This window comes from Guyanagaster necrorhizus, assembly GCF_019112545.1.
Source record: "Guyanagaster necrorhizus MCA 3950 unplaced genomic scaffold BT62scaffold_36, whole genome shotgun sequence".
Taxonomy (NCBI): Eukaryota; Fungi; Basidiomycota; class Agaricomycetes; order Agaricales; family Physalacriaceae; genus Guyanagaster; species Guyanagaster necrorhizus.
The window spans coordinates 181,432-201,020 of NW_025064915.1; the positions used below are offsets into that span (position 1 = coordinate 181,432).

The 19,589-nt window shown below is 48.3% G+C and overlaps 12 protein-coding genes across 12 annotated transcripts in view; 7 read left to right on the forward strand and 5 right to left on the reverse strand.

The window, feature by feature from the left end:
• Positions 1–1,909, reverse strand: part of BT62DRAFT_474919 (uncharacterized protein) — a 2,991-nt gene extending 1,082 nt beyond the window's left edge. The window contains exons 1-4 of the mRNA XM_043181083.1: positions 1,796–1,909; positions 1,693–1,746; positions 1,611–1,643; positions 1–1,554 (exon numbers count right to left, since the gene is read on the reverse strand). Of these exons, the coding sequence (XP_043035095.1) occupies positions 1–1,550 (1,550 nt within the window). The 5' untranslated portion in view covers positions 1,551–1,554; positions 1,611–1,643; positions 1,693–1,746; positions 1,796–1,909. The remainder of the gene's footprint in view (positions 1,555–1,610; positions 1,644–1,692; positions 1,747–1,795) is intronic.
• Positions 1,665–2,455, reverse strand: BT62DRAFT_1011403 (uncharacterized protein; the record flags this gene model as incomplete). The annotated part of the gene is made up of 5 exons (XM_043177782.1): positions 1,665–1,673; positions 1,738–1,746; positions 1,796–1,926; positions 1,982–2,180; positions 2,237–2,455. 5 exons carry the CDS (start codon positions 2,453–2,455, stop codon positions 1,665–1,667), a joined length of 567 nt encoding a protein of 188 aa, XP_043035096.1.
• Positions 2,456–3,875: 1,420 nt separating this feature from the next.
• BT62DRAFT_936912 (uncharacterized protein) lies at positions 3,876–4,307 on the reverse strand (the record flags this gene model as incomplete). Its single annotated transcript, XM_043187208.1, has 2 exons — positions 4,211–4,307; positions 3,876–4,148 (listed from the first exon to the last, which is right to left on the reverse strand). Coding segments are annotated over exons 1-2 (194 nt in total), but the record flags the coding sequence as incomplete, so codon positions are not given.
• Positions 4,308–5,990: 1,683 nt separating this feature from the next.
• Positions 5,991–6,483, forward strand: BT62DRAFT_936913 (uncharacterized protein). The gene is given in 3 exon segments (XM_043187209.1): positions 5,991–6,096; positions 6,162–6,281; positions 6,296–6,483. 2 exon segments carry the CDS (start codon positions 6,233–6,235, stop codon positions 6,475–6,477), a joined length of 231 nt encoding a protein of 76 aa, XP_043035098.1. The 5' UTR covers positions 5,991–6,096; positions 6,162–6,232; the 3' UTR covers positions 6,478–6,483.
• Positions 6,484–6,580: 97 nt separating this feature from the next.
• Positions 6,581–7,341, forward strand: BT62DRAFT_474989 (uncharacterized protein). Its single transcript, XM_043181084.1, has one exon. It carries the CDS (start codon positions 6,884–6,886, stop codon positions 7,280–7,282), a length of 399 nt encoding a protein of 132 aa, XP_043035099.1. The 5' UTR covers positions 6,581–6,883; the 3' UTR covers positions 7,283–7,341.
• Positions 7,342–7,856: 515 nt separating this feature from the next.
• On the reverse strand, positions 7,857–12,643 carry BT62DRAFT_936914 (uncharacterized protein). Its single transcript, XM_043187210.1, has 5 exons — positions 12,518–12,643; positions 11,938–12,465; positions 9,532–11,887; positions 8,215–9,479; positions 7,857–8,160 (listed from the first exon to the last, which is right to left on the reverse strand). The coding sequence occupies exons 2-5, from the start codon at positions 12,259–12,261 to the stop codon at positions 8,128–8,130; spliced, it is 3,978 nt and encodes a 1,325-aa protein (XP_043035100.1). The 5' UTR covers positions 12,262–12,465; positions 12,518–12,643; the 3' UTR covers positions 7,857–8,127.
• Positions 12,644–12,844: 201 nt separating this feature from the next.
• Positions 12,845–13,408, forward strand: BT62DRAFT_1011407 (uncharacterized protein; the record flags this gene model as incomplete). Its single annotated transcript, XM_043177783.1, has 5 exons — positions 12,845–12,901; positions 12,956–13,005; positions 13,043–13,142; positions 13,203–13,263; positions 13,320–13,408. The coding sequence occupies 5 exons, from the start codon at positions 12,845–12,847 to the stop codon at positions 13,406–13,408; spliced, it is 357 nt and encodes a 118-aa protein (XP_043035101.1).
• Positions 13,409–14,144: 736 nt separating this feature from the next.
• Positions 14,145–15,681, forward strand: BT62DRAFT_936916 (uncharacterized protein). Its single transcript, XM_043187211.1, has 9 exons — positions 14,145–14,187; positions 14,240–14,299; positions 14,351–14,362; positions 14,422–14,427; positions 14,480–14,526; positions 14,580–14,732; positions 14,782–15,457; positions 15,515–15,602; positions 15,654–15,681. Exons 1-9 carry the CDS (start codon positions 14,164–14,166, stop codon positions 15,662–15,664), a joined length of 1,077 nt encoding a protein of 358 aa, XP_043035102.1. The 5' UTR covers positions 14,145–14,163; the 3' UTR covers positions 15,665–15,681.
• A 193-nt stretch (positions 15,682–15,874) lies between these two features.
• BT62DRAFT_475229 (uncharacterized protein) lies at positions 15,875–16,652 on the forward strand. Its single transcript, XM_043181085.1, has 2 exons — positions 15,875–16,581; positions 16,631–16,652. The coding sequence occupies exon 1, from the start codon at positions 16,022–16,024 to the stop codon at positions 16,385–16,387; it is 366 nt and encodes a 121-aa protein (XP_043035103.1). The 5' UTR covers positions 15,875–16,021; the 3' UTR covers positions 16,388–16,581; positions 16,631–16,652.
• Positions 16,653–16,680: 28 nt separating this feature from the next.
• Positions 16,681–17,183, forward strand: BT62DRAFT_907725 (uncharacterized protein; the record flags this gene model as incomplete). The annotated part of the gene is made up of 4 exons (XM_043183673.1): positions 16,681–16,726; positions 16,772–16,799; positions 16,846–16,919; positions 16,972–17,183. Coding segments are annotated over 4 exons (360 nt in total), but the record flags the coding sequence as incomplete, so codon positions are not given.
• A 345-nt stretch (positions 17,184–17,528) lies between these two features.
• On the forward strand, positions 17,529–17,893 carry BT62DRAFT_907724 (uncharacterized protein; the record flags this gene model as incomplete). The annotated part of the gene is made up of 3 exons (XM_043183672.1): positions 17,529–17,646; positions 17,714–17,760; positions 17,822–17,893. The coding sequence occupies 3 exons, from the start codon at positions 17,529–17,531 to the stop codon at positions 17,891–17,893; spliced, it is 237 nt and encodes a 78-aa protein (XP_043035105.1).
• A 168-nt stretch (positions 17,894–18,061) lies between these two features.
• BT62DRAFT_936919 (uncharacterized protein) lies at positions 18,062–19,493 on the reverse strand. Its single transcript, XM_043187212.1, has 4 exons — positions 19,185–19,493; positions 19,095–19,134; positions 18,505–19,045; positions 18,062–18,451 (listed from the first exon to the last, which is right to left on the reverse strand). Exons 1-4 carry the CDS (start codon positions 19,433–19,435, stop codon positions 18,168–18,170), a joined length of 1,116 nt encoding a protein of 371 aa, XP_043035106.1. The 5' UTR covers positions 19,436–19,493; the 3' UTR covers positions 18,062–18,167.
• Between the last annotated feature and the right edge of the window lie 96 nt (positions 19,494–19,589).

The following is a 19,589-nucleotide window of genomic DNA, read 5'->3' on the forward strand; positions in this document are numbered from 1 at the left end:
CCTAAGCTTCGCAAACACTGTGCTACTCCAAGATTGCTCCCAATAGTTTCAAACATCTCTATTGCTTGCTTAAGATTTTTTGTTGCATCTGAATATTGATGTGTCATTTGCAAAATCTTTCCTAAGCTTTGCAAGCACTGTGCTACTCCAAAAGTGTCTTCAACTTCTTTAAATATTTGTATTGCATCATTATTTTTGCTTTCTGCCATTATCCATTGATTATGTTGCATCAATCTATAAGACCATAACAGTAAAGCTGATGCATATAAATATTTCAGATTCAATGGCTCTATTACTTCCACTAGTTTTAGCAATAAAATATCTGAATCTGAAATTAAATACTGAAAGTAGCAAAAATCATATATAATTGTCAATTCTCTTTCAGTAATAGCATTATCCAGCATATTATTTAATAGCCATTTAATATTTTTCAAATGTGATACACCAAATTCTGTATTTTCTCTTGAAATCAGTTTATTCAGGTGTCTATTTGTAATTTCATTCAGATAAAAAGCACAGAACTGCTTCTTTATACATATATCTGACTGTGGAAAATAGCTTTTGAGATATTCCTGAATTGGTGACAATAATCTCAATCCTTCTTTATCATCTTCATATATAATTCCAGATTGCAATAGATTTAAGATAATTAAAGTAATTTGAGCAAGATCTGGTACTATTTTACTCAATAGACTAGTCCATGTAGGAATGCCATTTGGAAAATTACATATCACACTTAATAACCTCAAAGCATCTGGCTTTGAAGAAATCAATGATGATTCAAGAGTTATCTTGATTGAAATATCAACACTTGTTAATCGATGAGGCTGAATTCCAGGTTTTGCTAATAATAATGTCTTTTCTTTCTTCCAGCTTTCAACAAGTACTTTTGGAGAAACAGTTTTAGCTTGATGTGCCATCAACATAATAGCCAATGGCCATCCTGCTAGTTGTCCTACTAGTTCACTGACTTTTTTCACACCAACATTATGCCCTGAAATAGCATTGAATACATTCAATGAGACAGATTCAGCTAATGGTAACAGACCATTATGTGGAAGTTCTAGCCAATTTATATCTATAGGAGGAACTTGTCCTCTCATAGTAATTATTAGCATAATCTGTGGCACAGAATCCAACTGTTCCAAAAGTCTCTGAACATCCTGTTGATTTTTACTATTCTCCCAAAGTGTTTCAAAATTATCCAAAACCAAAATTGTTGGCTTTGATATAGTATGCAGTTGTTTTACTGCATCATCAGTCAATTGCAACTCCATCAACTTTGATATAGTCTCCAACAATGCCTCAACAGTAGGCTCAGCACTGCAGACAGTATCACAAGGAATGAAGTATCTATGAGCCCCATATTTAGCTTTCACAGCTACATTATGCAGCAACTTCAAAGCTAAAGATGTTTTGCCCATACCTCCAAATCCCATAATGATAATAGAACAAGGAGAATCAGCAAGAAGATTGGTTATGCCTTCTTGGACTAACTCATTTCTACCCTCAAATATGGATGGAGGAGGTGGAGGAATAGCAGACACCATAATACTACTAATCAATTGACTATTATAAGACCTATTATACCCTATAAAATATATAGAGACATACCGGATAGGCTGAACCATTTTAGGACTCAACTATGAGAGTATTAATATACATTAATGTAACTGTAATAAGAATATTCACCAGATGATTATGAATAGCAGTAATTTGTTTAGTAGCTGAAAATACAGCACTCCCCTTGAGAAATATCAGTATCCTTCTCAATCATTGCAAGATAAAAACATACAACAAGCTTATCTCGAGCTTCCTTGACATACTCTTTATGCTGGTTAATACGATCTAAAATGGCCTTGCTCTGAAATGGTTTCTTGATCTTTGCCAAGAACCCTCTCTTTCCATAGATCTTGTTCAGATCATCTTTTAAATCTTTGAGGTGACTGGTCATAGCAGAAATTAATCTCCATACTCATACCAAGATCAAACAAAATGACGAACGAGATGAATTCATCACCCATTTGCTGTAGACGTGCTAGCGGATGGGTGGAGGCTGCTTGGTTGCCAGTCAAAGATTGACCATCCTGAAGGAGCTTGATCTCCTCAGAGACATAGCTAAGTGTTTCATCGAGATACTTGATAGTATCCTTTAGATCATCATGTGCTTTCTTATTATTCTGAATAATGTGCACCTTTTAGTATGCAATATTGGCAAAGGATGATAGATTCACACCTGAGCCAGCTCCAGGATCGGGAGGGCAATATTCGCAATTGCCTTTGCAATGCCTGTGCGATCCAGTTCACCTGCACCTGCAAGCACCTTGAAAGTTAGACTGGCATTTGAAATCCAGTCGGTATCATCAGGAGCGAGGTTTGGAGGCGCGAGGATTGCAGATCGAACAGGTGTCGCTGCACTTGGAGACTGAGAGACGGCCTGGGATGGAGCTTGCATTCTTGTGTTTGTGCTGTACGGTCGATGGTGAGTGTACGAGTGGAAGAAACACACGTTGCAGTGATATGAATCTGATGGAGGCGTGTGAGTTTCCCCACGCCTCATAGCTTTTTACCACCACCATCATTTATCTAGCGCTGTATGAAGCCGCTGTAGCCGCCGGGTGCTATCTTGTTCTTTTTCCGACAATGATGCCGCTTGTATTGCCCAAATCGTGGACCGGTCCTTTGGAGGAGTTTGCTGGAAGCAGAGGCGATGAAGAGGGTAGCAGGACATGACGAATTATGTGTGGATACGTGCTGTATCATCGGTGATCATTTGTTGTGAAGTACGAATATGTATCGTGCATCCTTCTTTCTTGTTTTCCTTGCTTTGTGTTTTCATACTGCGACAGCGGCAACTTCATTTCCATCGTACGAGCCCTCAAGACGCTGCTGCTGAGGCGTTCACGGCTTTGCCTATCGCCCCTTGCAACAGGTAATACATGTATGTCTCTCTAATGGCCGTGGAGTAGTCTACCTGGCTTTCTACGGCGGTAACAGCAGCAGATGGCAGAGCTTTTCCTCTTGCTGATCGCCCCACGATCTACCCACAAATGTATGAGCTCGCTCCCACTCTGCCTATCAGCCGCACCCAGTCGCATTATCCTCTGCTACTCCCCCTGGTTTCTTGCATTACAGACCATCATGACGAGCCCGTTGACACATTGTCGGCCTCAGAGTACAGTGGGCAGACCTTATCTGAATGGAAAAGACGGATTGGCATGTAAATCGAGAGACAGCGTGCGGCTTTCCTTCGGCCAATGCGCTCTTTTGCACGACAACGACATATCGTACAACTGAGACGCTTGTCGCGATTTCCGTGTCGTGATGTTTGAATTCATGCAAGCTTTCTACTTTGACCTCGTCGATTTCACACTGAAGACTGTCTGAATAGGTATATTCCTATAATACCCGCGTTCACAAATGTGAGCCCTGGTAACGACGTATTGCGGTCTCTTGCCATCCATCCTCAGCCCTCGAACACGTCTGCATATCACGTATCTATAAGAAGTGCCAGTCGCCAGCCTCATGCCCTCGAGTGAGGAGCTTCAGCTTACCGGGATCGCGACAACCAACACTTTTCACACTTTTCTCTACCCCTCCGACGTTTTGAAGAGATAAGGTCATCGATCCAGCCAAGGATATGCCGTAGAGCTAAGAGAAGATTCCCGTCTTGTTGTAAAGAGACATACGGTGCGTATCTTACCGTTTTGACTTCCATATCTCGATCTAAGACGTCATTCCGTCAGGCCCAGAAGGACAGCGACGAACGTCAGTAAGAAAACCAGAGCTTTCAACCCACCGTCGTCCTGGCGCCACGATGACTTATAGCGGTTCCCTGATTCACAAACATCCCCCGAATAGAGGACAGCTTCTGGCTTCTGAGGGCCATCATTACTGATTCGCTCGGGTAGCCATCGAATGCATACTCGAATGGTATAGAACCCCTTCGCTCTAACGCGCCCTTTCCTACCAACATTGATTCTATCTATGGTCGGAAAGGTAAGCACAGCGCTCCATGGCCTTCGCGATATCCCCTAAGGCGATACAAAGCTCCCCATGCAACCTACGTGCTTCGCTTTGCCCATCATGATCCACTCGTCCACCATAGCTCTCTGCCTTGTACTTGCATTCCGTGCCTCGATCCACCGCTGAATCAACAGAGGTCGTCGACTGTGATCCAATTATGATGTCGAAAGAAAGTATATCTTACCAGATTCGATCGATGAGTGACAGACCTCCATTGGCAACATCGCCGTTGACAGCTCCATCCGATTGTTTGGTACATGGACTTGCCCGTCATGTTTATGGTGGCGTGTCCCTCTAGCCCCAATGTGGATGCAAATGCTGACCTCCGCTATCTCAATCTACCAGAGAATCACGGTTCGCTAATCATCATTTCTTCAGTGTGAGAACCGCTTGCGGAGATGACAGCGAGTGTCGTTCAGGTGGGAGAGACATGGGTCATTGATCTGTCAGCAATGCTCGTACTAGATTCATGATCGTGGATTAGCACCGGTACATGCTGGCGTAGTTCCATTAACGACATGAGGCTAAACTCTGGTCCTTGGGTCCTTGGCCTTGATGCTCGAGCACGGACTTGCTGACGGCATCCCGGTCTGGCGTCGGTTCGGCGTGCTCGAGTGCCACCATTGATGTCGTTGACTATGCGTTTGCTGGTTGTTGTATCCCTAGCTGGGAGAAATGATCATGAGGAGCGGACGTAAAGCGGATGAAGGAGGACTGCATTCTCACGCCACGCTTCTTCTTCAATAATCTTCATGATACCGATGCCGTCCTCAGCACCAGACACGATTTCAAGGATGGACGAGTTGGATAACGACGACCTGACTGGCGTCAGCGGATGACTGGTTTCTTTGAGTAAGTGCAGTCCAGTTGGTGTAGATTCATGATTCGTGATTAATGTTGCATCCAGACACGGCTGACTCTCAACGAGGAACGTTTATTTGGAAGAAGTTACTCCCTTTTACTATGACGAGCGATATGCAGGAGGGCGACTATTAGCTTCGAATCTTAGTGCGTCGTGGTTCTCAGCATCCTTACCTCTTTCTCATGAATAGCAATAGAATCGCCGTTCCATCCAGCAGCGCAACAACTGGACGACAGCAGGGTTTCCAGCAAGTCAAGCTCAATGCGATTATCAACGTCTTTCTCGCTATAGAGGCACCTTTCTTTACCTGTCGTTACACATTCAGCAGCTGGTCATCTGTTTTGGTCGAGTATGCTGGCCTCTTTTCAGATATACAGTTACTTTTCGCCCCGTCAAGACCTGCCCACCACGTTGACGAAAATCTACATCCGTCACCATAAACGCGTATCTCAGTCCCCACCAACTCCAAATCAAGTCTTGCCCCTCGCTGCACCAGCATCCGAGTCCATGGAGCTAGGGGGATGTCCATCATCTATCAAGTAAGGGATACGCCGTTCAGCCAAGAGACGAAGAAGATGCTCTTTTTCTGTCGTGAAGAGAGATACGGTGCGTATCTTGCCATTCTGACTTCTGTGTCTGGATCTGACGCGTCGTTCCATCAGGCTCAGAAGGGTAGCGACAAACGTTAAAGCATTGAACCATTGCCGTCTTGGACCTCCAGCCATTATGTCCTCGAAATCCGAAATCAAGAATGCCTGAAGATTTCGTGGCGTTATCTATGGCTATCGGTGTTCGTATACCTGCTCAAGTAGCCATTCAGATATGTGCTCGATTGGAACAGATCTCCATTCCACCACACCATTCGAGCCCATGGAGCTACCCGAATCTCTGAGGCGACTGTTCAGTGTATCCGACATGTCGCTATCCGTGCTCGCTTCCACTTAGAACCCTCGGCCTGCATGCACACGTTCGGCTTGATGAAGACCAGGAAGGGTCGGATGTGGTATCGTCAGTCTTTCTGCCTTCCCCATGTTGGTGTCCAGCATTATCACTAGCGATACTGTTTTCCATGGCGGTTACAGATTTCTTCGACGGCTGTATGGCCAAGGCGACGAGGGCCTGAACGGAGAAAGAAATGTACACATGTCGGTGCAAGGCGTTGCAGCAGAAATCGCTGTACTCAGTCCCAATATCGCTCTCTTCATCCTGTGACCATCCAAGCGCGTTTTGAAATGCTCGTGGTGGCGTATTCAGCCTCTAATCGCTGGAGTACGTTTGAGGTTTGGAGGAAAGGCGATCGATGTCGATGAGACCTCGGTTTTCTCACACACGGCGTCAAAGAGGATGGTATGCGAGTTGTGGGTCCGTCGCCGCTATGAGTATCACACATTCAGAGAGGCGAGAGGCGAGAGGCGAGAGGCGAACACACGCCTACATTGGCGCATGTGTCCTTCAGCTTCATCTCCGGTCCTTCGCAACCAACTTTGTCACCCTGGGGCCAGGGCAAGACCAACAAGAGGAAAAGCTCTTGCCCTCTTCATGACCTCTGCGTTCCCTCAACACGCTTCGATCTCCCAATTGATATTTGATACACAACGCCCACTGATCAACATTCGAATTCTCGCCTCAAATTTTTCTCTTTCATGCTCAAAGGTCTAAAGCTCGGCAAGAGGCTATGTTGACTGTACGCACGACCGGCCTCGGCGTGCCAGCATGGATGTGGGCGATAGATTTCCATATCTGCGACGTTCGGATCGTTCTTTTATGGTCAGCTTGCTTTGAATCCGGTATTTTACAATCTCCACATACGAAGAAGGAAAGGTTTTCGTTTCTCAGGGATACAGGAACAATATGTTAGGTGAACACGGCAGATACAGGAAGGTGTAAATATTTAGCTGGATATCATTTAACCGTATTGCAATATCCAAGTGCCCCCTTGCGTTTTGTGGTTTTCATGGGACCAGGTTCTGCTGCTCCCTATGCCATGTCGATCCTATGTTTGCTCGGTGCTTTCCTTTTGTCCTTGTGTTTGCAGTTCTGTGGTTACGGGTTTGTGGTTTCGATGAAAATGCATGGTTCCTGGATCTTCAACTACGATTATGCTTGGACAGGCGAGATACCTTCGTGTTGCTCCGTACTGCGACTCTTTGCCTGGTTAGTTGTACTTACTCAGGGCCTATGTTTCGTTGTGTCTGTTGTGTTCCATTGTTCAAATGTTCTTGTTCCGTCACTCCATACTTTTTTGTTCCTTATGCTCGTTACTCCCTCGTTTCACGGTTACGCTACCTATTGTTTCCCGCACAGCCTCATAAATTTTTGCTTCGGCTTCTTCTAGTGTCATACCCCCCAAGAAACAGATCCACATCTGAGGTCGGATACGCATTGGAATGGTAGAACTTCCTCGTAGCACCCCTGGATACGGTAGCATACTCTGGTAAGGGTGTCAAGCAAGCAAGAACAAAACCATCAGCTGCGACGACATTGTTCCAGTCTAATAGCTGAGAGAGAGACTTTCGGTAAAGATGGGCCAGTTTTTCCTGAACGCGTCCATGTCAAGGACCATACAAGAATCACCGTTCTGTCGACGGTTCTCTTCGCTGAGTGCCATGATGTACTTTGCTATCAGATCATCCGTGTCCTTGACTTCTCGCGCGCACGTCACTTAATTGGTATTCTCCGGCGCATCGAATACATTCACAAGTCCTACATAAGGGTTGCTGAGCCGTTCATCAGTTTTGTCGGTCGCAAAAAGACGGCGAAGCTCTGCCTCATCGAGTGATGGCTTCAAGACTTAGTCAAGAGGGATTCCGGAGAAAAGAAACTTTAGAAAAGACTGTGCTTCAATAGTCTGATGCATAGTGGATGGAGGTTTGATAGATAAGTTAAGTACCCTTTTTTATACTTGAACAACGGATGAAACTGACCGAACTGACCGCGACTGCGCCTGGCTTGGTTATTCGATGGAATTAAAAATGAATTTAGGAGCGTCGGTATAGACTTTTTCCCTACCAACCATCAGATATCCTCAAAGAAGGAAAAAGAGCGGGTGTAGGACGGGAATACCATAGAAAGAGCGCAACGCCGCCCACCTTTCTGTAGATGAGCCAACATGCGCGCAGATGACTCATACGGATACCTCGGATGGTCCAGAGCCAAGAACAATAAGCATTACACTCCACAAGATAGCCTACACATAAAGGGTATCATTTATACATATAACTGGAACCGAAAGCAAAAGATCAAGGATGCTGAGATATGAGATCGTCAAGAATCTAGACACGGAAACACATCAATAAGAATAGCCACCATGTAAGCCAGAAACGAACCTTATCCATTTCCGCAAGTTTCTCGAAAGAACTCGCATATATTTCCCGAATTTTCGGGTGTAAACCAGTTGCATCAAGAGGCCGCCCAAAAAGCATCTCGTCGACGGGATCTAGCTTCGGTAGAGGAGCAGCAGCCGACTTGGAGGCTCTATACTCTATTACCGCCAGCATCTTAGACACCCCAAAATCATCCTTCGGAAGGAACGGTCGACGAGTTGGATGTGTTTTTTGCGCTGTACCGCCGGAATCAGTGCTATCAGTGGATGACTTGGAGTATATCGCAGGCGGAGTAGGTGCTGTAACGTAACCCGAGAGATCTGACATTACAGAACCGATGGATGGCTGTCGACGACTAGCAGCAGAAGTGGGCTTCACCGTAGGTGTCGTTGTTCCTGCCCTACTCCGTACTTCAGGAGATGCACGACCGTATGGGTTGACAGGAGGAATCGGTGTTCTTGACACTAGACCCGCCGAAGCAGGCGTTGTTGAGCGCGAATGCGTTGCGATACCTTCAATAGTATTATCGTCTAATGAATATTGCGAGGAAGGCGATGTCGATCGCAACGAAGGCGTCCTGCTATTGCCGCTGCTAAGCTGACGTCGGTGTCCAGATTTCCCGGACTTGATTTTGTTCAAGACACGATCCAGTTTATTGCCTCTGTTGTCCAAAACACCTTCTAACAAATCGTTCTGGTGTGCTCGGTCGCTTCCTTTGAGTTCTTCCTCGACGAGGTCGCTGATATCGTACGTTTCACCATCTGGCTCCACGTATGAGTAGCGCATCCTATCATTGGCGTCATATCGGGAACTACGGAGCATAGCATTTCCCGGTAAAAGAAGATCCAATCCCCTAACGGAATTAGTCTGCGCAGAAACAATTGCCATTTGATTGGCACGTTTGGCTTGCCGTTGAGCTTCGATGATCTCCTGACGAGAAGGTTGTAGCGGCATGGCTGTCTCTGAAGATGCACCAGCGGCAGGGACTTCAGAACCCGTACTAGAAACAGACTCGCGGTGAAGATTGCGCAGCGCAATCTCATCAAGAGGCGCCGACATCCGATGACGAGAGGAGGAAGCACGATACGAAATGGCACGTCGGAGGATGAACACAGGATCGTCCTCTCCGACATCATCCGTGCTACCCAACAACTGAGCCGAATCAATAGAACGACGTTTGTTGTCCGGGTAACGCCGATCCACTGCACGATAATTGGGCGGCCGGGGATATGCGTCAATAATTCTGCTCGACGGCGACAGTTCTCGCTCTGGAAGATTATTAGTTAGACATTGGCTGATAAGAGCAGAGAAAAAGTTTACCGTGATTACCAGCATCAACAGCGAGACCATAGCGAACGCGAGAAATACTCCTTCTCTTAGTCGACTTGTCCTCAACCTCGTCGCCTCCATCGACCACACCTTCTAGGATACCAAACCTCTCCAAGCCAAGTTCAATGACCTCTGCAACAGTAACATTCTTCGGGAACACAAAGACCTTGCGACGGAGATGTTGGGTAATACCAGGGGACGCCACAGAACCGGACTGAGGGCGATGGTTCAACGTCTCCTTGAACACGATTGCCTCAGTTTGAGGATCAAATACCATATCGTCCGGTAAGTCATCTGGGTAGATTACGAGCTGCAACGCAAATCGGTACGACGGTGAACTAAACCTCTCCGTCGGGACAGTGGTCGCAGCGGTGGACACGGTCAAATACTGCTGCTTAGGCGAAGAAACTATCTCCGAATCACCAGAGAGGTCGGTAGCCAGCAAGGTTTCCTCGTTCTCAAGACTATCGTCTTCGTCACCAGCCCTGTTGAGATAAAATTTGACAGCAGAATCATCCGTAAAGTCATTCATTGCAAGCTTCTTGATTGCAGGGTGCATCGAAAGATTGCTTGTTATCGAGCTGATACTCCCCACACTGCTCCTCTTGACCTTCGGCATCTCCATCGCAGCTTCCACGAGCGTCTCAAAGACGCCCAAAGGCTTCTCCTGATCCTGCAATCTTGCCGACGAGCCCTCGATTTGCTTTACCACCAGATAGTAATCTTGCGCGTTCTCGGCAGAAGGTAAGCGGAATCGCTGCATCGCCTGTTTGACCAGGTCAGCCGAGGTGGTGGATGAATTGAGCAGAACGGTTTTAAAGGTGGCGTCGGTTTGGAGATTTTTCCCGGTGAAGACGCGGATGACACTGAGGTCGGGAACGCCTTGGCCATCCATAGAAGAGGCCGTAAGGATCAAAGAGCCGGGTCGTTGGCGCGTCGTTGGTGGAGTTAAACCAGTCGCAGACCCTGCGGACCCTGAAGGACTGTGATACGAGCTTGGTGGCAAGACGGCAGAGGCAGATTGGAGGCCATAAGAAGGCTGAGCTTCCGGAGGAGATGCCGGGGAGCGATTGAGATATTGTAGATACAACGCTTGTTGCTGTTGATCGCGTTGACGTAGCTGCGATACCTGAGGAGGTGAGCTCATCGCCGCGGATTGCTGTTCCGGCTGTTGACGCTTAGCTTCGGCAGCATCCCTAGCTACTTGTGCCTGCTGCTGCTGCACCTGCTGTTGCTGTAGTGCCTGCTGCTGCTGTTGCTGCTGCATGGGGCTGCTGGGGGCAGGAGTAGCAACCAAATCTGAAGGTCGATGACCAGATCTGCTCGAATCTTCAGACGTCCGTCCGTCACCTTCAACTGAACCAGACAAATTATTCTTCTCCTTACTCCCACCATTTTTGTCCTTCTTCCTCCCAAAAATACTGAACATACCGCCTTTCTTTTTCTTGTCCTTCCCGTCATCGTCTGATTCGGTCCGTTCTTTACGCAATTTGCCACTGCCAGATGTAGGGCCTGGTGAAGGTTTCCCTTGGGAGACACCTGCAGAGCTCACGGGGGGCGCCATCTTTTCTTTACCCCTCTGTCTTTTCCTCGCAGCCTCGTCTTCTTCATCTCGAAGTCTCTTCCTTTCCTCCTCCTGTTGCCGCTGCTGAATAGAGACACTAGATGACACGGTTCCTCCAGTATGCTTCAAAGCTTCATCGGAATCGCGAGCAATGGAAGGCGTGGCCGTGAGTTTACGAGTTTCAATGACTTCGGCGGGATCAATGTTTCTCAAACCAGTGGGACTATTTTGGAGGAGACGTTCCTGAGATGATGGTGATCTGAGAGTCCGCGTGAGCTGCTCTTGCTGTATTTGAAGCGGCTGCACTTGGGAGGGCTGTTGCTGCGAATTTCCGGGTCGCTGGGATGTGGAGATTGCACCGCTGGGACCTGTAGCCTGAGCGTCCGCATCCCGAGCCGCCTGTTGTCGGGATCTCATCTCCTCTGCGGCAGAATCCTCCCATTGCATTCCATCGTCAGGTTCCATTGGTATGCGGATGCCTCTCGCCGCGTGTTCTTCCATCATCCTCATATGCTCCTCCTCGGCCAGATCAGGATCTTCACCTTCATAGGGTATGTCGTCCCACTCGATATCGTCCTCCTCTTCCTCTTCTTCGTGCCAGAGAGCAGGCAGGTAGCGATGAACATAGTAGCCAGCGCGGAAAGAGACACCACGGGTATGAGAGCGAGAAGGAGTGGTGTTTAATATAGGTGAATGTGACTGGTTGGAACCCTGCTGGTATTCGACATTAATACGATCCTGAGGAGCCATACCAAGTTCTTCGTCTGGGGTTGCTTGTGCTAGCTAGAGAGCACTTGTCAGACGACTGGTAAGATGGAATCCAGCAGACTTACGTCGACGTTACGGTGTTTGTTGAGTCTTGCTAGCCTCTCAAAGGGTGTCTCAATGTTCTCTGCCGGTATATATCCCACTTCCTGGGTCTTCAAGACGCGGACCAGCCACCAGTAGCTGTTGCTGTCATCCATCAAGAACAAGCTGTCGCCTTTGACGACGTTGGCCTGACCGTCCACCGTCGCTGCGAAGCTATGGAATGCGTATACGAGGTCGAAATCGATGGCTTCATTGGGTATGGAGAGATCGGACGACACGTCGTCCTCGAAATGTTCCTCACCATCAGAGTCGTCTTCGAGAACGGAATGCTGTTCTTCTTCGTCCATGTAATTGGCCGCCTCAGCGTGTGCCTCTATGTGATCGTTGTCGCCGGCATGGATCCGGTCACGCAAGTCGTACGTTTCAGAACCTGATGGTCGTCGTATGCCGACTTGCATGGCAGAAAATGGGCACTAAATGGAGAGAAATGAACGTTATTAGAGTGCCAGACTCTAATAGAATATGTGAAATATTGTCGAGCCGGAGGGCAGCTGAAGGAAAATGATCAGGCAGGCCGCGTTTTGTTCAATCCTTCGTACCCACAGACGAAATTCGTAAATTCGCAAAACGTTGCACAAAGATAGATGTGCTAGCAGAATATGCCCGGGGCCCTTGGGACATCCAACAGGAAATACGAAAAAGAATGTTGTGGAGGAGCGGTAACAAGTGATGAGCTCTTTGTTTGGTTCTTGTGCCATCATCTTTGACGCCAAATAAAAACTCCTGCGCAGAAATAAGTATCCTTGCAGCATAATGTAAGAGGTTCGACACTGCAGTGAAAAGGAGGGATCACTGCAACACTGACGGACGATCAAACCCTGATCTTCGTTTCTCTCTCTTTTGCTTACTTCCCGTACCTGGCGGTTCAACATGAAGTGGATCTCTCCCTTCTCCGTGGTTGCCGCCATCCAGCTCGTTTCTGTCCTGGTACGCGTCACGTCCCCTGCAGTGGACTGTCGACATACTCGCGCGCCAATTTAGGCCTCCCCAGCCAATCAGATCGTCAAGCGGACTAGCACCAGCGAGGGCGTGTTCTCCACTTCTAACGGCATCCTTACTCGTGCTTAGTACTACCGGGGGAACTGGCGGCACTACCACCACGGTCACCACTCTCTCCGCCTCACCTCTGTGGTTTCCGACGACTCAGCCAAGATCGTCGTCATCAGCGGTATATCATAACTTCCCTAGAAATGCTGTTCCTGACGCCTTCCTTTAGGTGCCATTATAGGTACATAACACCGTTGTAAAGATTGGCTCCAACACTTCCATGCTCGGTGCTTCTGGTTCTCGTACGTTTTCTTTCATTTTTCATGAGTGACTGCGCGCTCATTGACGCGTCATATAGTCCCCCAGCGGCGTCGGTCGTCGCGTCCTCGAAGAATCAAGCGAACCTCCCCGCCTCTGGTGACGCTAAGGTGCAGACCAGAGCCCTAGCTTCTCGTAATCACGCAGCCATATACTGGCATCCATACAGAGTAGAATCAATGATAACGAACAGTTCCAAAAATGCCGACATAAGAGGGTAAAGGGAAGAAATCAGGAATTCCTGGTATAATCAAGCGAACTATTCATAATGTTGAATATTTTAAGCACTGGAAAACTACTCGCAGAACATATACGGAGGGCTAGCACTTAGTCCGCTTCTTCAGGATATAACTCGTGCGCAATTTTGTCAGCCTCAGCCTCACCTAATGGCCCAGCTGGTTTTTCCACGGCGACAGCTTCAGGAGCTGGCGGTTCTTCATCCTTGACCACTGGCTTCTCCTCAGGCTTTTCATCCACGACCTTTTCTTCCACCTGAACCTGCGTCTTCGCCTCCTCCTTAGTAGCTGCCCCACCAAACTGATCTCCTTCTCCTCCGAGAAATTTCAGGGAGAAAGAACATGAGAAAGCCGCTCACCTGGAGGTTTTGAGGCAGCCTTCCGGAAGTAATAATGGATATGTCGCACATCACCCATTCTTTCGGCAAGGAGAGCGTGCCCTCGGAAACGCAGCAGACCACCGACGTATGTCGATTTCGAAACCGTGTCCTTGAACGGATCCTTCGTGATGCAACACAGCGTTCCTGGGGCAACCGCTCCGGCAATGGCCGGTTCGATCCAGCATGTGTTTCGCGGGAGACTCAAATCCGATCACTCCTGAACACTGACCACCACCTCCAATCTTCCTTCTTCTCCCACAACAATACTATGGGCATCCTCGATATCGTACCGGTGAGTGTCGCAGACGGTTGATGTTGGACACCGACGATAACGATGACCATAGGCTGGTGTGTTGACAGGCGATAATGTCCGCAAAGTCTTCGAATACGCCAAGGAGAACAAGGTGCGCTGGATAGCGCTTAATTTAGTGCATATGTGCTGATTTTTCGTGTAGTTTGCCATTCCTGTGAGTTTTCTGCAGCTGCCAGTTGTTATCTGTACTCATCACCGGTATTTACCGTATAGGCTATCGTGAGCTGTCCATTCATATCCGATTTCCTGACACTCATGTTCATGTCGCAAGAATGTAACCTCATCCTCGACAGCGAATGCTGTACTCGAGGCTGCCAGGTAAGCCCCGTCATGACCGTGACCCAACGGTGATTTATTCATCGCGACTGTAGGGACATCAAATCGCCCATCATCATCCAGGTCTCTCAAGGCGGCAGTGCCTACTTCGCTGGAAAGGGCCTGGCCAACGACAAGCAGCAAGCCTCTATTGCAGGCGCAACAGCTGCCGCAGTCCACGTTCGAACTGTAAGCAAGGCTTACGGCGTGTACGTTTGTTCCTTGAGCGCTTTGCTGTATTCTAACGTTCCGTCATAGACCCGTCATTCTCCACAGTGACCACTGCGCCCACAAACTCCTGCCCTGGTTCGACGGAATGCTTGAAGCCGACGAAGCCTACTTCAAGGAACACCAGGAACCCCTTTTCTCCTCCCACATGCTCGACCTTTCCGAAGAACCAAAAGAGGAGAACATCGCGACATGCGTCAAGTACTTCAAACGCATGGCGCCCCTCGGCCTGTGGCTTGAGATGGAAATTGGTATCACTGGCGGTGAGGAGGATGGTGTTGACAACACAGGCGTTGACAATGCCAGCCTCTACACCCAGCCAGAGGACATCTGGGATGTTTACAACGCCCTCAGCAAGATCTCTCCTAACTTCAGTATCGCCGCCGCCTTTGGTAATGTCCACGGCGTCTACAAGCCTGGAAACGTCCGCCTCCAGCCTGGACTGCTCGGAAAGCACCAAGCATACGCGAGCCAGAAACTAGGTGGAAAAGCCGAGAAGCCGTTGTTCCTCGTCTTCCACGGCGGTTCTGGATCCACCAAGGAGGAAATCAAAACTGCTGTGAGCAGCGGCGTTGTCAAGATGAACGTCGACACAGATACTCAGTTCGCTTATCTTGTCGGTATCCGGGACTTTGTCCAGAACAAGAGTGGATACCTCCAGACTCAGGTTGGTAATCCTGAGGGTGCTGACAAGCCCAACAAGAAGGTGCGTATCTCTCGGTTCAGTTATATTGTTCCTGCTGAGATTGATTTGAACACACAGTACTATGATCCTCGTGTCTGGGTGCGTGAGGGTGAGAAGACGCTTGTTGTTCGTGTCAAGGAAGCCTGTGAAGACCTCGGCAACGTTGGTGCGTAATCGGTCCATGCCAGTCCCACGGTGTTGGCTTATCGTTACACAGGTCGTCTCTGAGTCAACGCAAAAGGGAAAATAAAAGCAAATGTATTCGAGATGTAATGTTAATTCGTCTGTCAACTATCCTCTTTGATTTAAATAATGGAAGAATCATGTTCCAGAGACCCTTGATCAAGAACCACCACCATGTGGGGTTCCACGTCTTGCCACTTCAAGCCTGGCTCAAGGGATCTCTCTCTTCAAGACGGCGAGCGAGATAAATAAACGTTCCTGCACCTTCACTGGTTAGGAGAAACGTCCCGTAGTCTTGGGACGTCTCAGTCCCAACTCTTTCTTTAGAGAGCCTAGCACCCCAGCACCCAAATTGATGACCAGCTTGCCAGCAACCATAATCCTGAGCCACGCAACTAACCAATGCATGTAGTAGCGAATAGAGACCCCAACTCTTTTCCAAGGCACTTCAGCCTCAGAATTCGTCCGGGCGTGTTAGTATCAGTCGCTACGCCAGTTCTTCGTCTCAGTGCAACAACTGTGTCTGTCGCGGCCAGGGCTATTGTCCCAGACGTGGTGGCCACCGCCGTCACAGTAGCAGATCCGGCCGTAACAGTGGCCGTCGTAGGGATGGATTCTGTCGTAGTAGCAGTTCGCGTCGTAGCAGCATTTCTCGTCGCCCTAGCAATGGCCGCAAGAGCCCGCCTGAACAGCATTAGCAGCGACATCCTCCTCAGTAGGTGGAGGATTCGCCGGCGGCATCCAAGAAGTACACAACGCCTGGGTTGACCACGTCGATCTCCCTAGCGACCTGGATCACGACACGGTATGCTCTTCCCAAGTTCTAATCGATTGCTCATTCATCCACTTAGCGTTAGTAAGTTCTGTGCCTCCCTCCCTAGGCAAATTCCAACTACTTCTCCTCAGCTACGACGATCTTCTTGATGTCATCCACGATTCCTAATGTATCGCTGTCACCAACAGTAAGCCGTACAACCACTGGAAAGCTTCCCTTGTCTGCCACTCCGACAGCAACGGGGGACGAAGATGCCGTTCTCAGAGTCACTGTTGCTCTTAATTGATGGCAGAACCTGAACTCTCGTGATCCTTCCTTCAGTTTTGGTACGAGTGATTTCTGCTTTCCTTTCGCCCACGGCTCATTAATTCTCACAGGCGAGGGTCACATCTTCAATAACTTACAGTGAGTTGTGCTTATGAGGTTCGAGACACCAGCTCATGATTATTAGCTACGTCGACCTTAACGACGGCATTAACGCCCGAGATGAGGCCCAGCTCCTTATCGAAAACAATGTTTTCACAGGTGACTATTCAGTTTCCCAATACTAGCAGTACTCGTGCTCAAGATTTATCAGGCACTATTACCGATGCTCTCTACTCCACTAATGGAGGTTACGCTCTTATTTCTGGAAATGGTGTGCTAATCTTTCCTTTTCCCACTGCCGTAGTCTATCGCGCAGACTCTGGCGATGACGGTGAGAACACCACACCAACAGGAACGATCTCTGCTTCAGACCTCGGGTTCTCTTATACGCTCCTTGCCACCAGCAGCAAGGTTGCATCGTAAGTATGTCCAGTCGAACGCCAGCCAGACTCTTTCATTCCAAAGGTTCACCTCGCAGTAAAAATAGCTTTTAGATTGTCAAACCGCCCGGAAATAAAAAGGATCTTACCAAGTCAAAAGAAAAAGAAGCATAAATAAATACTAGTAGTAACTACATATATCGATCTCAAACGTGATCTGATCACGATCTGATTAAATCCCCTTCTTCCTTCTTTCTTCCAACAAGCATGGGTAAGGAGACAACGTCGATAATGACCGGGAAAAATATTAATTGTTTGCTTTTAGTTAACGTTACAGGCGAGATTGGAATCTTAATACGTAAGATCCTACTCCTGCAAAATTACATCGATGACACTAAGGTATAGGCGGTTACGTCCAGAGGCCATAAAGGAGCACGGCTCTCTCAACACCGACGGGAAGAGCAGCGTCTCGTACGGCGTACTCTTCGATAAGACCGCCAACACCCGTACGTCTGGTTTTTTTTGAGCCGGAGCCAGAAAAAACATCATCCCTCATGATTGTTGCTTTCAAAGTCGAAGCATTGAACGGAACGTTGCGTGCGGCAAAGCGCCAGAAGAAGGTCACTTTCGTCTCTTAGTCTTTTCTTTCAAAATCCTTACTCTACCGGACCGTTATTCTAGATTGCCTTTGATGGTGAGCTGCTGATGATGCCTAGGGATAAGGATGTACAAGTTATATTACTAGAGGCGTAGTCGATCTTGTTCCCTAGGGTACCATGAAGCAATGTCTTAAATAACCTACTCAGTAGGACTTAACAGCACCAGAGTATAATGAAGATATGCGGCTAATCGCAACAGCGGAGCTAGTGATAAGATTCATTCAGTTCAACTTCAGTTGTCATCGAGCCGATTTGTCGTTTGCGTCATGAGTAATTGTCTAATTTTATAGCGTAAAAAAGGTATATGGATACAGGTATAATGATGCTCGATGTCCGTACACAAATCAATGCAGTGAGTATATACACCATTACCAACCAGCGAAGCCTACAAGCTTACCATCCCAACTCCACCATATCATCTCGTCCTCCTCATTTTTCGCGTCCTTTCCCAGATCCGTACTCGGCTTTTGGCATGCTACCCACAGGCCCTCGATCTTGGCCTTTTTCTTGTGAGTCTTCGGCCCATGCCCGGCGGCCCCAAGGAACTGCTCCAGAAAGTTATCCATAGAGGCCGTAACATTCTGCCGAGGTATCCACGCGGGATGAACAAATCGTCTTGGAGCGCGTATCAGTATATGTGTCTGCGTAGGACCTACAGTGGATCTCGTAAAAAAAAAAACAGATGTTGTGTGGAGAAGCACTTACTTATCTCAGATGCCAATCCATTTCCATCACAGTCCGCTGACACAAGCGCTCGCGAGAGTAGTCTGTCGGCAGTCCGAAGTATACGTTGCTCTTCGGCGAAGGCTGATGGTAGCGGTGGCGAAGATGTCCCGTCGTCGTCGTCGCCATCATTGTCTGATTCTGTTTCGTCCTCATCGTCCACGTCGCTGTCGTCCGAGTCGGAGGGTCCCTCGTCATCGCCACCCTCGTCATCGCTTCTATCGTCATCGCTCTCACTGTTTCCACTTTCGTCTGCCAGACGTATATCATCCCTTTGGCCCCACACCTTGGCCTCCAAACCATCCACTGCCAACATGACTTTTGACTTTGCAGATCCGATACTGGGCCCCATCAAGATCGCCATGTACGCCCTGTTTGTATGCATAGTTTTGGACCGTTCTTCTTGTGGCAAAGATCGTGCAAATGCAGTAGATAGCGCCGTGAATGTTGTTCCTAGATGTGACAGTAGCGTGTCAAAGGAATCCAGTAACTCTGACCGCAATTTCGTAGTGCGGGCATTGGCCTAGCGTCCTGTAAGGGAAAGGCATTAAACATAAAAGGGGATCGCGCACCTTGTCCGTTATTACTATCCGAGCCAGCTGTGGAACAGGCCTTACAACGGCCATCAGTCACCAAAGATTCGACGAGCACCCTCAACTCACAGAGGAACTTGATTTTTGAGGAAAAGGACATGCCCTAGTAGACTGCAGGCCATACTTGCAGCAACAGTATCCGTTATTGAGTCCATATCAAGCTGCACTGACGGGATTTTGCTTTCCTCAACCACGGTGTCTTTGCCCCCATCCTCTTCGAATGGTTTCAGCGCTGCCGCAATTGTTATCGGCCGTTGAGTAGACAGGGGTTCAGGGAATTCAACGTCCAAAGGAGAAAATAACGGCGCAAGTAGGGGCATGATAAGAAAACGGGGAGAGCGGGTAGGTCGCAGGTGGTGGGAGGAGGTGAAGATCCTGAAAAGGAAAAAGGGTTGCGGGTCAATTGAAACTCCGCTACACGTCCTTCACGTGCTTTGCCGGTTCGGCAAAGTCACGACAGTCTTGAGTTTACAT

What these genes read in the sequence shown, in the direction of transcription:
- BT62DRAFT_936913 (XM_043187209.1), top strand. Translation starts at nt 6,233, where the DNA reads ATGGTATGCGAGTTGTGGGTCCGTCGCCGCTATGAGTATCACACATTC.
- BT62DRAFT_474989 (XM_043181084.1), top strand. Translation starts at nt 6,884, where the DNA reads ATGTTTGCTCGGTGCTTTCCTTTTGTCCTTGTGTTTGCAGTTCTGTGG.
- BT62DRAFT_936914 (XM_043187210.1), bottom strand. Translation starts at nt 12,261, where the DNA reads ATGGACGAAGAAGAACAGCATTCCGTTCTCGAAGACGACTCTGATGGT. An exon ending in ACAAACACCGTAACGTCGAC is followed by an intron (nt 11,888 to 11,937) that starts GTAAGTCTGCTG and finishes AGTGCTCTCTAG; the next exon opens with CTAGCACAAGCAACCCCAGA. An exon ending in AACTTGCGGAAATGGATAAG is followed by an intron (nt 8,161 to 8,214) that starts GTTCGTTTCTGG and finishes TTCCGTGTCTAG; the next exon opens with ATTCTTGACGATCTCATATC.
- BT62DRAFT_936916 (XM_043187211.1), top strand. Translation starts at nt 14,164, where the DNA reads ATGGGCATCCTCGATATCGTACCG. An exon ending in GCATCCTCGATATCGTACCG is followed by an intron (nt 14,188 to 14,239) that starts GTGAGTGTCGCA and finishes CGATGACCATAG; the next exon opens with GCTGGTGTGTTGACAGGCGA. An exon ending in CTGACAAGCCCAACAAGAAG is followed by an intron (nt 15,458 to 15,514) that starts GTGCGTATCTCT and finishes TTGAACACACAG; the next exon opens with TACTATGATCCTCGTGTCTG.
- BT62DRAFT_475229 (XM_043181085.1), top strand. Translation starts at nt 16,022, where the DNA reads ATGCATGTAGTAGCGAATAGAGACCCCAACTCTTTTCCAAGGCACTTC.
- BT62DRAFT_936919 (XM_043187212.1), bottom strand. Translation starts at nt 19,435, where the DNA reads ATGCCCCTACTTGCGCCGTTATTTTCTCCTTTGGACGTTGAATTCCCT. An exon ending in CTCAAAAATCAAGTTCCTCT is followed by an intron (nt 19,135 to 19,184) that starts GTGAGTTGAGGG and finishes GGCCGTTGTAAG; the next exon opens with GCCTGTTCCACAGCTGGCTC. An exon ending in TGGATTGGCATCTGAGATAA is followed by an intron (nt 18,452 to 18,504) that starts GTAAGTGCTTCT and finishes GATCCACTGTAG; the next exon opens with GTCCTACGCAGACACATATA.